General features: G+C 39.2%; 1 protein-coding gene and 1 long non-coding RNA gene across 4 annotated transcripts in view; one reads left to right on the plus strand and one right to left on the minus strand.

The window, feature by feature from the left end:
- Positions 1-629: 629 nt before the first annotated feature.
- Positions 630-16,440, minus strand: part of LIFR (LIF receptor subunit alpha) — an 88,393-nt gene continuing 72,582 nt past the window's right edge. For all 3 annotated transcript variants that reach the window (XM_037902698.2, XM_037902699.2, XM_043547425.1), the window contains 6 exons: positions 15,608-15,709; positions 12,593-12,760; positions 11,134-11,295; positions 10,169-10,262; positions 8,635-8,713; positions 630-7,829 (listed from right to left, as the gene is read on the minus strand). In XM_037902698.2, the coding sequence (XP_037758626.1) occupies positions 7,191-7,829; positions 8,635-8,713; positions 10,169-10,262; positions 11,134-11,295; positions 12,593-12,760; positions 15,608-15,709 (1,244 nt within the window). In that variant the 3' untranslated portion in view covers positions 630-7,190. The remainder of the gene's footprint in view (positions 7,830-8,634; positions 8,714-10,168; positions 10,263-11,133; positions 11,296-12,592; positions 12,761-15,607; positions 15,710-16,440) is intronic.
- LOC122465996 lies at positions 9,482-10,028 on the plus strand. Its single transcript, XR_006291173.1, has 2 exons — positions 9,482-9,585; positions 9,951-10,028. It is a non-coding gene; the product is annotated as an uncharacterized LOC122465996 (long non-coding RNA).

A 16,440-nucleotide genomic window follows, 5' to 3' on the forward strand; every position in this document is an offset into this window, starting at 1 on the left:
GGTTGGACAAAGCCAGGATGATGCTTGTGGGCCGCTGGCAGTCTGTTGAGGTCAGAGCTCTGGACCAAAGCTGCACAGCTACAAGACACCCAGGGTTTCCAGGCAAACAGTAACCAAACCCTTACTAGTCTGGGTGAACCCAGAACGTCACACTGACATATTCATACTTTTGGCTTCAGTTAATATTTTTTTTTCTGGGGGTCAGATGCAATAATCTCTCCCAACAGTTAGATTAGAAATCTGTCATAAAACTAATTGTCCATATGATTTAGTGTTTTCTAAGGCCTTGCAACTAATTTTAAATATGTCTTTAAATGTCAGTGTGTGACAGGAGTTTCTTTAGGAGCTTGTTTCTGAACTTCATAATACAGTAGGCGGTACGGAGCATCTCTCAGTTCCTACCAGCCCAGTGGAGCAGGAAACCAGAAATGTCAACTGAACTGATATAAGCCACATAACAATGGAGCACATTGCCATGAGGTCAGTAGCAGATTTATTAAACACCCTGGGCCAAATTCTGTCATTATTTATACTGGTGTAAAGCTGAAGTAACTCAGTTTATACCAAACAGAAACACTTGACCCTCTCAATTAAAAAAATACATAAGCAAAGAATGTTCAAACCTATAATAGAGTAAGAAAATATATTTATTAAATTCTATGGCAATACTATGGCAAAACTGTTAAATACATGCATATTTTTAAACAGACATAAGCAATATGTCAAGAGTTACACAGCCAAGCAAACTAGCTTAAAATGTATGCAAAAAAGGTGGAATCTTAGTACTAGGTTAGTTATAAATGTAGCATACCATATTATCATGTTTCCCAACATGATGTCACACTTCTCTTTCCAAGCATGCATTTGTTTAGATGCCCATTCAATAAAACTGTCTGCTAATACATTTTCATGAATCAACATTTTGTTTACTTGGTGCGTTTTAACTTTATTTATTAAAGTGCCTTGTGATTATTCTGTTTTAAATACATAGCAGATTTGGAAATGTATGCCAATTTCAGCAAAAAACTGTCCTGGTAAATTTCTAAATTAGAAGCAATGTAAAGGGAAGAGTGTTAAATTGACTGTCTTTTTCTCTGTCGTCTTTTTCACCTTCATTTATTCTCAGAACTAACTTCATACTTTACAATTTGAAATTAGTGGACAATGCTTTCATTAGTGTTATAAACAGATTCCATTGAAATACATGTAAAAAACATAAAACATTTCTAAACATAATATTTAGGCTGTAAAAAAATATGGTATAAAAGAGACCTAAAAAACCCACTAAACCCATTCACAGTATGTGTTTTTAAACAACAGCATTTTAGTATAACACTATTTTTTTCTCATCACCTGGAGGATACTACCAGAACGTTTTATCTGTGCACCACAATAGGATAAAGTTAAGAATTGAAATTACATTGCATTGTGGTGGGATTTTAGGCAAGATCTGAATCAAAATAGTCAAAAGTGAAAGTCGACCTGCTTTGCAAGCATTCCAGGAGCTCTATGAAATGTAGTACTACGCATCCTCATTCACTTTTTACTATTACATAAAGAGACACTGCCAGATTAAAAATGTATTTAAAAATTCATTTTCTTATTTATGTTACAAACTCTTGAATAATCTAAAGTAAAAGGAAGCCCTTTGCTAATTCAATTTGATTTTTCACTAGTTAAACTGATTACTTTTTGAATTTTTCTGAGCTTGAACAATGAAAATAAATTAGCAACTTTTCTTTATAATCAATTTCTAATCGATTATACTCTTTAGTTCTCATGCCTTAGTGAAATGCGGCAATATGAGTTGCAAATGTTTGTTTTAAAAAAATTGTTCCAATTAGAACTGTTTAAATCGTGAAAATATTTCTGTTGGTGTTAGCTTTTGATTTTTTTCTTATTACACAGACCCTAACTCTGCCAAATTTTATCTAGCAATATCTCCTTAAGTGGTACATAATAAAAAGGAGCCTGTGAAATAATTTAGGCTTAAAATGTAGTCTGCCAAGGTTTGAAACTCATGTGGATATTCATCTCCCTTCTGCAGAGAAATTAGCTACCATTTTGTGGGCAAAACTATTGTTTCACCTGCTGGGACAATTTCTAAGGCTGCAAAACATCACTCCTGCTAGCCTCATTTGATACTTGTTTGCCTAACATGAAAAAGGAACCACAGACATTGGCTATGTTAGAAACACTGGGGGAAATCCAGTGTTAGACAAATGGAAAAGAAAATAATTATGATGAAGGGAACTATTTTCCAGCTGCTATGAGGACATTTAAAAAATAACAGATGGGCCCAAGCTTCAGGATGTGGAACTGGATCTTTAAACACACCGAAGTTTGGAGCTGTATCTGGGCTTGGATTTCAAAAACTCCGAAGTCTGAATGTATTTGGATTTGGGGTTCTTGTTCCTCTCTAAAGAACGGAGAGTTACTGAAACAAAAACTACAACAGTCTAAAGAACAACTGCTAACAGCATCCATTTAAACATTAATTGCACAAGTCAATATTTTACATGCAACAACATGAACCACAATGTAACCATGTTGTGGGAAGTGCAGGTAGCATTCCCCTTTCTAGCATTTTAGAAAATGTTCTACCTCTAATACGTCATATGCCAGAGTGGGGCGCTCTGATAAAATGTCCTGGAATTTCAAGATGACTTATTATACAATATGGAAGTACAGTATAAGTACAAGTATATATTTGCATAAATAATTTAGGACCTTTAAAAAAATTAGAAATGATATTAAAATCATTTGAACTAAAGTTCTCCCAAAATTCCTCTACTTTGGAACTGAGAATACTATTTTATTTACACGAGAAGCTAGGATATGCTAGCTATTTATTATAGTAAAACACAGCACAGCTATCCATTTGATTCTTCCAGTCTAATCAATTTTCATGTTTTTCCTTTATATTTCCAATATAGCTTTTGAATGCTAGTCACATCTATTACTGTAGCGTATTTAATATGTACAATAAACAAAAAGCAATATAATTAAATTGACTAAAAATATAGCACTGATGATCTTGTTACATTTCTCTCTGGAATATCTTGCCCCCTCCCATGCATACAATTTCCTTTGATTCTGCAATTACTCTCCCTCTCTGAGCAATTTCACATTCAACTGAACTTGGGTCAGAGGGACAGTCTCAGGGGATCACACAATATAAACCTGCATCAAATGGTTATCAGGCCCAAACTTGCTTTGCTTAGGTGAACTTTGTTCAGAGGCCTGTATTTTCCTCTTCAGAGTAACCCAGGTTTCTACTTCAGAGGGAAAGAAGTACCCTATCCCACTTCCCTGTAAAACTAACACCCTCATCCCACCATGTAAAACAAAAGATACATCTACACTTTGCGCTGGAGGTAAGATTCCCAGCTCAAGGAGACATTAGCCGGCAAAAGTATGTTGAGCTGGGAAATACACTGCTAGCTCGAAGTGCAGACATACTCTAAGAAATATGCTGAATCTGCCAATTGACTTCAATCTGAGCGACAATACTGCAAGCAGTTTCTACCAGATGTGGTGCTCATTACTGTATGTAGTCCCATTACTTCAATGGACTAGTTACCATAGTGAGGCCTATATGGTAGTAAATGTTTGCAGGATCAGGTCCTAAGCCTGCATATGCAGAGAACACGTGGCAGAGGAAAAAATTCACTGACTATCTGTAACGTTAGCTTACTACATTTGATGGTATATTAACCAGCTTTGTGAGGTATATCATATATAGGCTATTCAAATTTACAACCCTAATTAAAATGTCATATCAGTTAGGATTCCACGTCCCCATGTATCAGTCAATACAACACAAATAATGAACATAGACTAGAGAGTACACACAAATAAATCAAATGCTACCGATGCTCAATAATGGAGAGAATACAAAAATCCTTTCCACAAAACAAAATCCTACAAACCAGACATGGCTCAGAATTAAAAAGCAGCAGCATAAATTATTTGCTCCAGAATTAAACTGCCTGACATGTAAAAAAAAGCAAAACACACATTAACATCTCTTAGATGCCTGAACAGTGTTAAAACCGAAAGACTAGCCGTGGTCTAAAAAAGAGTGATAGTGTGTGTTGACAGAATCCCTTATTATTAAATTCAACTCCCTTTCGGAAGTAACATTTATTCCTCCCCCCGCCCCCACACACACACTTTAAAGTAAATATCTATAAGTTTTTAATAAATCCAAAGGCTGAGATATAAAAAAGATAAATGTCTTGCAAAATTTTCTATTATATGAGAAGCTTTTCAGAAACGGGAAAACGACCCTATCTTAACAAAGGGATTTCATTGGGAAGCTACAAGACATCAGTTAAGGAGCCTAATTTCATTTGAAACATGTGGCTTTATCCTCACAACCCCCATTAATGTTTATGGAAGTTAAACAGCACCATGCATAGAGAGTAACCTTGGTGTGGAAGACTAGTTACTACTCTACTTTTTTCTTTAAGGCACTTCAGCAATTAGTGTACATTTGCACAGGTTTGGAAAGAAATTCAATCACTTAACAATATTAGTCATTCAATCCTATTTTACCCTTTCAGACCCAAAGGTTGGCTGACATCTTCACTAATTTGTTATGCCTCTTCCTGAAGATCTTACTGATATGAAGCTCAGGAGATGAAAGACCTTGGGGCACGTACTTGCATTTCTTAACAAAAATTGTACGGTAGCCAGAAGAGTTTGAGTAAGGCCACCATCAGAGTTTCTTCCAATTGGTATTCCCAATTGTGGAGTTTCTCATTTAGCTACCATGTCTAGGAAGTGAGTTACTTGTAGGTATGTACAGAAATCCCAAGAAAGATTAAATTTAATTCTGAACAGTTCAGAAGTCAGTTGCATTATAACCTGGGATAAAAATCTCCAAGAATCTACTGTCCTTTGACAGCCCAACCTTTGAAGTTACCTGAAGTTACCGAAAGAAAAGCTGGTACCCTGCACACATCTGGGAAGTCAATGAGAATTCTGATAATAGACCAAGGTGTGGAATTGCTTTTTCCCCACATTTGCAGAGTGGACCCGAGGACAGGATGTTCACTGATATCCTGATGGAGCAATGTGCCTTCACCATAAATCAGATCTGAAGAGGTTAATATCCTCTTTTGTTTTCTGCCTTTCAAGCCTCATCAAGCTGATCATCAGGATCCTCTTACGTCACATAAAAATCAATACCTGATCCATCCAGTGTTTTTTGGTTTAAGAGAGGATAGGGAACATTTGGAGAAAGACATTCATTTTTATCCAAGTGACTCAGCCAAACATAGATCATGGTAAGTTATGCCACCTTTGAAGTATATAAAAGAGTGGGTGCAGATACAGAATCTTAGTATGTATTGCTGTGAACAGGTTTAAGGTAATTTTTGTCTGATGGGTGGCCAGATTACAGTTCCACATGTAGTGGATGTGTATGGTTTTGCAGACCCGTCTTCCTGATCTGCTCAGACTACTTCAGAGCTGTGGGTCTGATACCAAATTCAGCAGGACTGGCTCTCTCAGTGCTTGGTTTAGAAAACTATTTCTGCAATTTAATTATTTGAGGAGCCACAAATTAATGCTTGAAATCAAGACCTTAAAAGGATTCAGCTAAGATCTTAAGGACACTCTGTTTTCCTTCAATGTTGTATCTCATGACCCTCCATTATTCTTTTTTTCTTTTCTTTTTTTTTTTTAACAATTAGTAACAGATTTAAGTTATAAAGCATTTAAAAAACAAAGTCAATGAAGTAATGGCTTGGTTCTTTTGATACATCTGTCACAACCTAATGTTTATACATTGAAGTGTTACAATTAGAGCTGTTTATAGCAGGTTTATGTGACGCAGGTGTGAAAGCAGAAATACTCAAAGATGATGATTTTTAACTTTTCTTTAAAACATACACAAACACTAATCTTGCCATTAGAACATTACATCAGGTGACCAGTGCTGGGGAGGTAGCTATTAAAAATCATTAGTGGCATTAGCTTACGTGGGATCCCCCTTGCCTGTAGAGAAATCCCACCTTATGTTTCCACCTAAGATTTGGAAAGAGTGCTCTGTTTGGTAGATAGTGTTTCTGGAGATTAGCCACGGAGTCTTCCTGGTTGGTGGGAACTATTACAGATAAAGACCAACCTTTCTCACTGGCGGAGCAAATCTGCCTGGGCAGCTAGTGCTATTAAATGCAATCTATGGAGCAGTCTCTACTGATAGGTGAGTGCAACCAACGACTGTTGAAGAATGAGACGAATCATTTGGGTGGCCTGCTCACAGCACTTTAGTTCTAGACTAATAATGGTCAAAACGAGTGTTTCTAGAAGAAAAAGATGCGTCACCTCTTTGAGGTAGCAGATCTGGAGCTGCAGCTATAAAATACAAAACACATTAGTGCAATATGTTAGGAAATACTACCTCCTTAACCAAAAGAGAAAAAATATAGTGTTTTAAGGTTTAAAAAATTAATGCTGAAGTTTAAACATTTTGCAGTTCTTGTTGAGGTTTAAATCAGTGTTATACTCATTTTCCAAGTTTGTACCCCTGAGTCAGATATTGAATAAACATTGTACAGTAGGTACAGAAACTAGTGTTCTGGTTATCAAACAACAAACATGAATAGCCATTGTTTAAAGTGTTAAATGATTATGATATTTTTCCCCGTGGGACTTTAAGCACAAATTGAAGTGCTAATTGTAATGTCTAGGTAACAGATTTAATTAACTGCCAATCTAAGCATGTAATTTCCAACTGTTAGACTAAAAGTTTGCCTACCGCCATCACCCTCATCTAGACAGTTTGTAAACTGGTTTGGATTTAGTCATTCTGAATATTCATAATAAGAACCAGTTAACAACAGAAGCAGAACCCCTTTCAAAGTAACAAGTTGTATGAGATCATATTGATTTTGAAACACAACTTGAAAGGAGACAGAGTTCTTTGACTAGGATTCCGAGGAGATCCAGCCTCAAAACTCCTATGTCTTCGTAGTGTAACAATTGAGTTTCTATAACTTTGGGTTTTTAGCCTGTATTAAAATGGAACATTAACACTTTAACTTAAATGTGGTAACATTCAGCTCACGAAAAAAAATGCTGCCGACTGTCTCCAAGGATAACCCATGCTGTTATGACAACACTAGGAACAAGAACTTCTTGAATGGCAGGTTCAGATGAAATGACGATTACCATGATTGTTAATCATTTAGTTTGTTCTGAAAAAAATTTGTAAAGGCCCACCCTGTGTTATTAGGGGTGGGAGAGTCTTCATAATCCTTTGGGGGGATCAAAAACTGTCGAGAATTAATGGAGCACGGACTTCCAAAAGATCCATTTTCATTGTTGCTTTGAATTGATATAGGAGAGTCTGGAGAGTCTAACTTCCAGACATTAGTGTTTGCTTGAGGTCTGTAGCCCGCAGTTTTATCTAAGTCCTCTTCTGTAGGTGAGTGACTCTCCATTTTCATAGAATTAATTGGCAGTTGCATTTGCGGCTTATAGCCTGCTGTAGTGATAAAGTTAATTTCTGGCTCTTCCTCTGGATTAATTTGAGGCTGATACATTGACTGAATGTCAATATAAATGAGTTGAGAAGATCCCACAGGTTCATCTATTAGTGGACTGGAGATCTCCTCCTCAATGATTGGTGGGCAGTATGACACTACCACGTGGCTTCCTGTTTCTGGGTCAGACCCATCTTCAGGAAGCTCACTATCCACTACAGGGGATACAATTTCTGTGTCTTCTGTCTTAAGGACTGTGGATCGTGTTTCCACCACTTCCACACTATTCGGGGTACAAGGGTTCATTTCCAAGGTTTTAAGAGCTGTGTTCCCCTAAAAATAAGCCACAAGAAAAGCAAGAAAGTGAGGATAATGCAAAAGAGTTTGATATTAAGAAAACTGAATACTATTTTAGTTTATATAGACAGTATATTGTACTGTGGTTTGCTTAGTTAAATTGAGAGAAGTGTCACCATCTGTACACTGCAGCAGAGCAATTGTTTACTGTTTAAAAAACTATTCAACTTATTCAACTCCCCAGCTTCTCCATATATCTATTTGTATATCTGATGTTCAGCTCATTTTAAAATATTTTAGCAAGTTCAAACTATTCCTAAATTTTGCCAAAAAATATTTCTAATATAAAACCAACCACTATTTCCCTTTAATGCTGTCAGAGTAGATTACGCAAGAAAGATAAGTTTGCCTTTCCATTTACTTCCAATTACAAAGTGTTAGTAGTGGGCATGGAAGGGAGCTGGCGAGAATGCCATACCCTCGCTTCGCACTGCTGCCAATGCAAGGAGGAAGGAAATTAACAGCTAGGGATAAGACAGACCATATCATCACTTCTACTGACCCTTGGGACATATCTTCTTGATGCAACTGTACATTTTAGATCAGTGGTCCCCAAACTTTCCCTCTCGCACCCCTCCTTACCTGTAATAGAATGTGTTCTCACACCCCAACCCCCACTCCCACCCCTCAGGCCGGGAGCGGAGTTACAGCCAGGGGCTGGTGGCTGGGCCAGAGCAGAGCTGGGTGGTGCTCCCTCCCCACCTCCGGGGGCTGGCCCGGGCTCCACAGTTTGGGGACCACTGTTTTAGACGCTTAAAAACTGAGTTAAAATGAAGGTTACCTCACATATATTCTTCTGAAACTGCAATGCCTTACTGTTCTCAGGATTTGGAATGTCAGGGTAGAACGTTTCTTTAATCCTTTATAGAGAAAATTTAAGGAATTTTCAAAATTACCAACAAAGGTTCAGCATGTCAAAATAAGAATGCAAGAAAAACAGTCATGATGTTACTATCAGGTCATAATCCTCAACACAGGATTAATAAACTTTAACTGTTCAAATTTTTCACTTTACACAGTTGTGCTTTGGGCTGCATGTAAAAAAATGCACACACACTCTTCTGATGCTTCCACTGGAGTTTCAGGTTTCTGAAAGCTTGAAGATGGACTGTAAATTGATTGTGGGTGGATCACAAATAAAAGTATGCCTAATTCTACACATTGTAATTAGGATTCTTCTTCATCTGACCTTGTATGCAGCCTCAGGTGGAGGGAAAGAGGCTCCTAAGAGATCTTGTACTGCTCCCTACACACAGGCTAATGGTTAAGAGCATTGGACAATGAGCAGAAGATTTGGGTTCTTCTGGCTCTGTCACTGACTCACTGTGGGACCTTGTGTCCAAATCGCTACTTCTCTGCGCCTCCCTTCCTTCCTATCCTTCCCAACTATAAAATGGGAATAATACTTACCCTCACCCAAAAGTCTTGCGTAAAGCCCACTGAAATCCTCAGGTGTTTTGGGAAGCATGACAGGGGGTACCAGGCCTTTTGAGGCCCCCTGCAGGAGCAGTGAAGGTGGGTCCTCCAGGCCTGCCTAGAAAGGTTGCAAGGAAGCAACCAATCAGAGCCCAACAGGCTCAGTTAAAAGCAGCTGAAGGGGCTTAGCAGGTCAGTCAGTGGTTAGGACCAGAAGGGTGAGGAAGGCTGCAAAACTCTTCAGGGAAGGAGGCCTGGGAGAGACTCTGCTCAAGCAGAGATAAGGCAGAGAGAACCCAAGGACTGTAACCCTAAGGTAATAGGTGAAGGCAATGAGACCGAGTGTGAAACAGCCCAGCGAATGCAGCAGCAACTATTAAGGAAAGCAGCACGAGGCTGCTGTCTGCAGGGTCCCTGGGTTGGGGCCCAGAGTAGCAGGTGGGCCTGGGCCCCCTCTCCCCCACCAGCCAGTGGAGAAGTGGCCTAAACCCTGAAGAGGGTAAACGATTCTTTACTAAAAGCCCAAGAAAGGGAGCTAGATTTAAATGTGCCCAACAGGGACTGAAGAGAGAAGGCACCCTCAGGAAGAATGGGCTGAGTCCAGTTTGAGCCAGGGAACTGGAAGACTTGTTTATGTTTGTTTTTCACTTGAGTACCCCAGAAGGGGTTTGTCCGTTTTAGATTGTGTGTGACTTGCCTGGAGTGCTGGGCCACTGAAAACCTGCCTAGCAAGGTCGGCAGCCTTCAGGGGGTGCCAGGGGGAAAATAAGATTGCAGCACCACCCCCAGCCGACCAGAGGCACTCATGAGAGGTGAGGTCCATGTCCACCCCCCGCCCCAGGAAGGCAATAAATTACTCAACAAAAACAAACAGAATTTAACTGAAAATGAGCGTTTACCATTCCCTCTTTTGGTAGCAAAGGATGCTGGTCACCACTCCAAGCACAACAGCTACTGCCACTGGGATGAGAATGGCAATGATCAACCCCACGGCTAGGAAAAAATAAAGAAAAACAGTAAGAGATATTCAAAGTTATCAGCAAAGTTCGTGGCTCACAACCCTTTTGTAACATTCCCAGATATTACAGGCCACTTTATAGATCAGTGGAGGCTCATGAAGCCCCATCTGCCTACAATGTGACCTATATCACATCCTTCATTGCAAAAGACAAACCCTCCCAGTTAGTCAATTGTGAAATAGTGTGTAGAAAAGGAAGAAGTTTCTGTTTGATCCCCTATTGGTACTAAGCCTCAGATGCATGGTGATAGGCCTGATTGCAAAGTTTATCCCAGAGAGCATAACTTCTAGTGTTTATTGTATTTTAGATGGCTATTTAAAATTATCAAACTATTTGTCTATTCTGTGGCAGTGATTTCTACACGTTAATTACATGTTGCATAAGTGCATTGCCTTTTACTTAGTTTAGTCTTTTAAGATCACTGAGCATCTCCTCCTTTTCTCCCCTAACAAAAGTTGCCTGTTTTGCCTTCTGGGCAGAGTTGTTTCATGCACTTCTTCTTTCCAAACTGCGTAACCCCCTTTCCTCCCCCCAACCCCATCCTCAGGTGGATTTAGTCATTTTCAATCTTTTGAGCAGTTATGAGTTCAGACCCCATCCATATGTATGAGTAGATGAAGATTTTAAACAAGCATTAATTACTATGAGCTTCATAGTAGCTGTAACAGTTAAACAGCTGTAAGGTTAATTTTTTCCCCCAATCTGCTATTTAAAAATATGGATAACAGGCCTGGGATAGCTCAGCAGGAAAAGATGTCAGATGAGTCCAAGATAAAGATCATGATGCTCTTTGACTTAAGCACTGCCACGCTACAAGTATTAGCGAACAGGAATGTTCAACTTACAATTCTCCTTTGTCACCACATACAGGTCTTTCGATGGGCCTATTCCACCAACGGTATAGGCTCGTAAGTCCAGTCGGTAACTTGTTTTGCCTTGAAGATCAAGTATTCTCAAAGACTTTTTTGTTAGGTCAGTAATATTCTTAACTGTTAGCTCAGGAGACCCTGTTTTGTTTTGTGTTTAAAAAGATAGGGAATGTACACATTAGAATATGTTCACACAACTCAAACTTCATATTAAACTGGAAAAAAATCTTTTTAATGGAGCGAAATCATGCGTACAGAATTATGCTGCAGAAAATCCACTACTGTGTCGTGTAACAGGGTGTTAATTAAGCGGCACAAAGGGTATATCTTCAGTGCAGAAGTAACTCTCATTATGTACACTTGCATAACTCCTCTTAAGTTAGCCCAGCTCAAGTGAGGGCAGCCCTGCTACTAAGTAATACTCAAGCTGCTGTGTCCACACTGATGCTGCATTAAGACTTCGGATGACGTATGTCTGGGTTCTTAGCACTGCAGTAAGCTGAGCCATTCTATGAATTCTTTCCTAATGAACTGTGGGAGAACTTGTTTGTCCTGTCTGGCACATGGGGAGGAACTGTGAGAAGCCCTTGGAAGACTTAGCCTGCATCCATACTACAGAGTCATTGTGTTAGCAGATGACTAGTTGTGTTAACTTAAGTTTTAGCCTCTACTTCCTGATGGGCCAGCCAGCTTGAGTTAAAAGCATCACCATACTGGAATTAAAGCCTACTCACAATCCTAACCTTGAGTTGGGAGCAGAACTCGAATTTTAACTCTAAGTTTTCAGTACAGACAAGCCAAAGAGTGAAGAAAAGGGATCCTGGCAGACTAAACATTAATAAACTGCTAGCTGAAAATAAAGATGTCACGCACTGAACTCCACCATTTGCTACAGACTTCATATAATTACATTTCAGAACATCTCTGGTAAGTGCAATTACATTTTATAAGGTTATTTCCTCTATCATTTGCACACTACCACAATTATCAGTCTTGGAATGAATGGAATGAAAAGTATCACACTGACAGGGAAAGAAACTGGCCTTCTCTTTATCTACAGAACGGAGATTAGTTTGAGCAATGGCAACACAACATTATCCCAACCACACTGCTGATGCTCTTAAACCCAGTTCTGGAGGGTTCGCCATTTTCACACTCTCTTCTCATTCAGTGTTTTCCTCAGAGACTGGATGTTCATTGTCATGGTGACTTGTGTGGTGTGGGTACCCTAGTCAAGTAGAAATTCCACTCAGTTCATCTACTCTTGCCCACATGAGCTGTTAGTATTTTAAATGTCTTCACCAGTTCTTAAAGGCCAATTTTAGGTGCTGAACAATGCCAACTGAACTGTAATTAAACTATTGTTTCTAAAGGACTATTCATTAGTGAGTACAGGGAGTTTACAGGAAAAATGAGGACCATATATTTTATTTACCTTCTTTCATAAAATTAGTCTTTGAAGTACCTTTCTCCCCTTTTGCAAAGTAAAGAATATATCCCTTTAAAAAGCCCTGGCAGTCTTCAACAGGAATGTCTTCCCATTTTACTAATATTGACTCTGAAGAGGTTTCTTCTACAGTAAAATTTGGTGCTACCTTTGGAGCTGTGGAAAGAATTGAAAAAAAAAAAGTTACACAACTATCCTTCCATTGTATGCTAAGAGTATGTTAGTATTACAGCATTATTATTAAGACTTACATGTTGATCACTACACTGAAAATGTTCTTAATAAAAAATAAAAAAGGAGGTGACATTAGCCAAGTGTCACTACATCAGCCTCCCTGTTGGTATATTATCACCACTAATTTGTATTGCAAGGGCATCTACTAATCCCAGTCATGGACAAGGACTCTATTGTGCTAGGTGCTATACAAACAGAACAAAAAGATGCTCCTGCTTGCAGCATGAACACACGTTAAAAATAAATACAACTAGTGCAAACATTTAGAAAGACGCAACTTAATAGAAATTGTCTCGTTTTCAACTGGCTGTAACTTTGCTTTATTTGAAGAAATTGTCTTTAGTAACAACAAAGCCTGCATTCTTCACCGAGAAAAATATTAACGCTGTTTAAAAGCACCGCAGCGTCCCAGCCGGAGTCACAAGTCTCCATTGCAATACATGGGATCTAGTGCAGGGATCATAGCAAGGCAAATTCACATAACAGGCCTTAGCTGGAGGTACAGATACCATCATGAGTGAAATTTTAGAAGCCAACTGTGTTCTTACAAAACAAGAAATTATATATCTATTATATCACAATTTCTGTTTTGAAAAATGACAAACTTAGTCCAAATGCTTTTTTGTTGTTTTTTAAAGAGAGGTGTAAATGGTTGAAAACAAGAGTTTAGAGTAAACATTTCATTTCATCTTCCATCATAGCATTAAGCAACAAGCAATGATCCCTACAAAGTATTACCTTGGCTCAGACTACGTGATCAGAGAAAGTTTCCAATAAAATTATTCCAAGCACCTGGCAGAAATGAAATGGGTTCTATAGCTCCAAAATATGCATTTATCCTTCACTCTCCTAGCTATTAAGTATAAAGAGGAGTTCAGACTTCCAGGAACAGAGCAAAAGGGAGTGCAGGGGTGGTCCTTAAATGTCTAAGGCATTCCAAATCAATATCAGCATATATCAGATATAAATGCAAATAGCAGTAGCTATAGAAACTCTGGAATTTTAATTAATGAGATGATTTGTACATTCATATTTTAAAAATGCAATTTTACTCTAAAAACTGATTTAGATATAAAGAACATTGTAGGTTTCTTTATTCACTGTGTCTCACTGATTTCTATATTAAATATACTCAGACATATTTTTATGTGCAAAGTAACTGAGCCCCACACACTCACTTTGGCTTCAACAGTCAAGATTAGAGTTGTGTGAATGACTGATTTTTCAGTTCACTGGCCAAACAAAAAAAATTGTTTTGCATTGAACCAAAGACAATTTTTTTAAATGTTCTGGTGACCCAAAAAAGTAAAGAAAATGTAGGTTTCAGGTTGAAAAAAAATATTTTTATTCAAAAACAAAAAAACCTTTCATTTGTTAAACAAGCAAAATTGCATCATTTGAACCAAAAATGTGTTTTGAATAAAAAGAATTTACACTTTTTGTTTAGAAAAACATTGATGATGAGATGAAATGTTTTAATTTTTCCAGAATTTTGTTTTGTTTTGGTTTCCAACCAAAACAATTTGGTGAATTCAACCTGAATTCACAAAATGTTTCAGTCAACCTGAAGCTAATTCTTTGGGGAAAAAAGTTTTGGCCAACATTTTTTGCCCAGCTCTCGTCCAGATGGACTCTTTTCACACCGCAGAAGGCTAGTAAAAATGGTTCCTTGAAGCCCAAATTATACCTCAGCTTTACCTGTACAACCCCTGTCTTCACCTGTACAACTGTCATTACCTGTACAACCCCTGGGCAACCATACTGGCTGTAAATGGGACTGCACAGATGTCACACAGCATAGGTGCTGACTCCATGCGTGCCCCAGGGCTGGAGCACCCACGAGGAAAAAATGGTGGATGCTGAGCAACGACTCGCAGCCCCCCTGTTATTCTCCCCTTCCCCTAGCGCCTTCCGCCCACTGGCGGGCCCCGTGGATCAGTACCTTCCCCTCCCGCCCCACACCTCCTGCACGCCACGATCAGCTGCTTTGCGGTGTTCAGGAGGGCCTGGGGGGGGGGGGGGGTGAGGGGAGGAGCGAGGACGTGGTATGCTCGGGGGAGGGGGCCAAACTGGGCGGGAAGAGACGGAGCGGGGGCGAACTGGGGTGGGGCCTTGGGAGAAGGGGTGGAGTGGGTGCGGGGCCTGGTGCAGAGCCGGGGGTTGAGCATGCCCTGGCACTTTGGAAAGTTGGTGCTTGTGTCACACAGCATAATCTGAAGACAATGCAGTTACATGAGCACAACAAAGGGCATATCTGGATGCAGAGTGTGTTGCTGATGATGTGCAATATGGAAGCCAATCACCAGGCTGTCAAAACTCAGGATAACATTGTGGGGGTGACAGTGGGAAAAACATCTTTTGACTTGCAAACTGAGCACATTTGTCACAGAAGTGAGTAAGACGAGGAAGGTGGAATTCATATTGCCATTTATTCAAACTTTTTAGGGCTGAATCCCCATTTTAACGTCTGTATCCCCTCTCGCATTAAATATTACAATAATTTCAATCTGATTTTCAGACAACAGAATAAGAACCAGCTAGGATGCAGAGAGTGGAAGTTCACTGAATTAGTGAATAAGTGATACATTAAAAATCTTTATTAATGAACTCTCAAGGCTGGTGGCACTGAAAGAGAGAAAGGAAATATTCAGCAGTAAGGAGATTCTGCTTTCAGACTTTTTCTAATTTATCTAGCAAAAACTAGCACAGGTTAGTCATATTTATTTGATCTTGTATTTCTAAAGGATCTTAACAATAAAATGCACTTACGCAATTCTTTCATATATCCCGTTATATTCTGTAATAACTGATATCCATTGTGTTTGCAGCCATATAGTGAAAAATTGTATCTCACACCAGGTTGAAATAGAGCTGCAGAAGAATATCATTGGTAAGCAAAATCTTTTTAGCAAGAGTTGTATTTTAAGCTTTTACATGCATATTTTCATACAAAAACATTTAAAGTAACACCACCAATAATTAGACCACCAATTCTAAACTGGGGATTCGTGGCACGCTGGGGGCCACAAACAGGTTTCAGGGAGTCTGCCAAGCCCCGCCACACTGCAGGGGCTGAAGCCCCACTGCCCTGGAGTCCTGCTGCCTGGGGCTGAAGCTGAAGAACACTGAAGCCGCAGGAAACAACTGTTTTTCTGCATATAGAAGCCTGAGCAATTGAGCTTCCTGGGGCCCCAGGCAATTGCCCTGCTTATTACCAGCCTTGGCTTTTATATGCAGAAAAACAGCTGTTGGGACACAAGTGGGCCTGGGAAAGAAAAAGGCTGAGAACCCCTGAATTAGACCATAAGGTATTTACAGATAAATATTTCCCCTATTTAATCCCTACTGTATTTATACACAAAAGGTGTGCCATTACTCGCACAGTTCAGAGTCAGTAAATCATTTTGACCACTCAGAGCAACCTAGACAGTTGAACAAATATAAATTACGAAAACGTTGGAAGCAGCACGAATTGTTGCTTTCCATTATGAAACACACACTTGCAATGTTAACAGAGATGCTATTTTTCCTTCAAGGCTGTCCTGGTGCTTCATTTCCTTCCCCAGATATAGTGGCTCATCAACTGATTTCTTCTTAGTTAT

Source organism: Chelonia mydas, chromosome 5, assembly GCF_015237465.2.
Source record: "Chelonia mydas isolate rCheMyd1 chromosome 5, rCheMyd1.pri.v2, whole genome shotgun sequence".
NCBI lineage: Eukaryota > Metazoa > Chordata > Testudines > Cheloniidae > Chelonia > Chelonia mydas.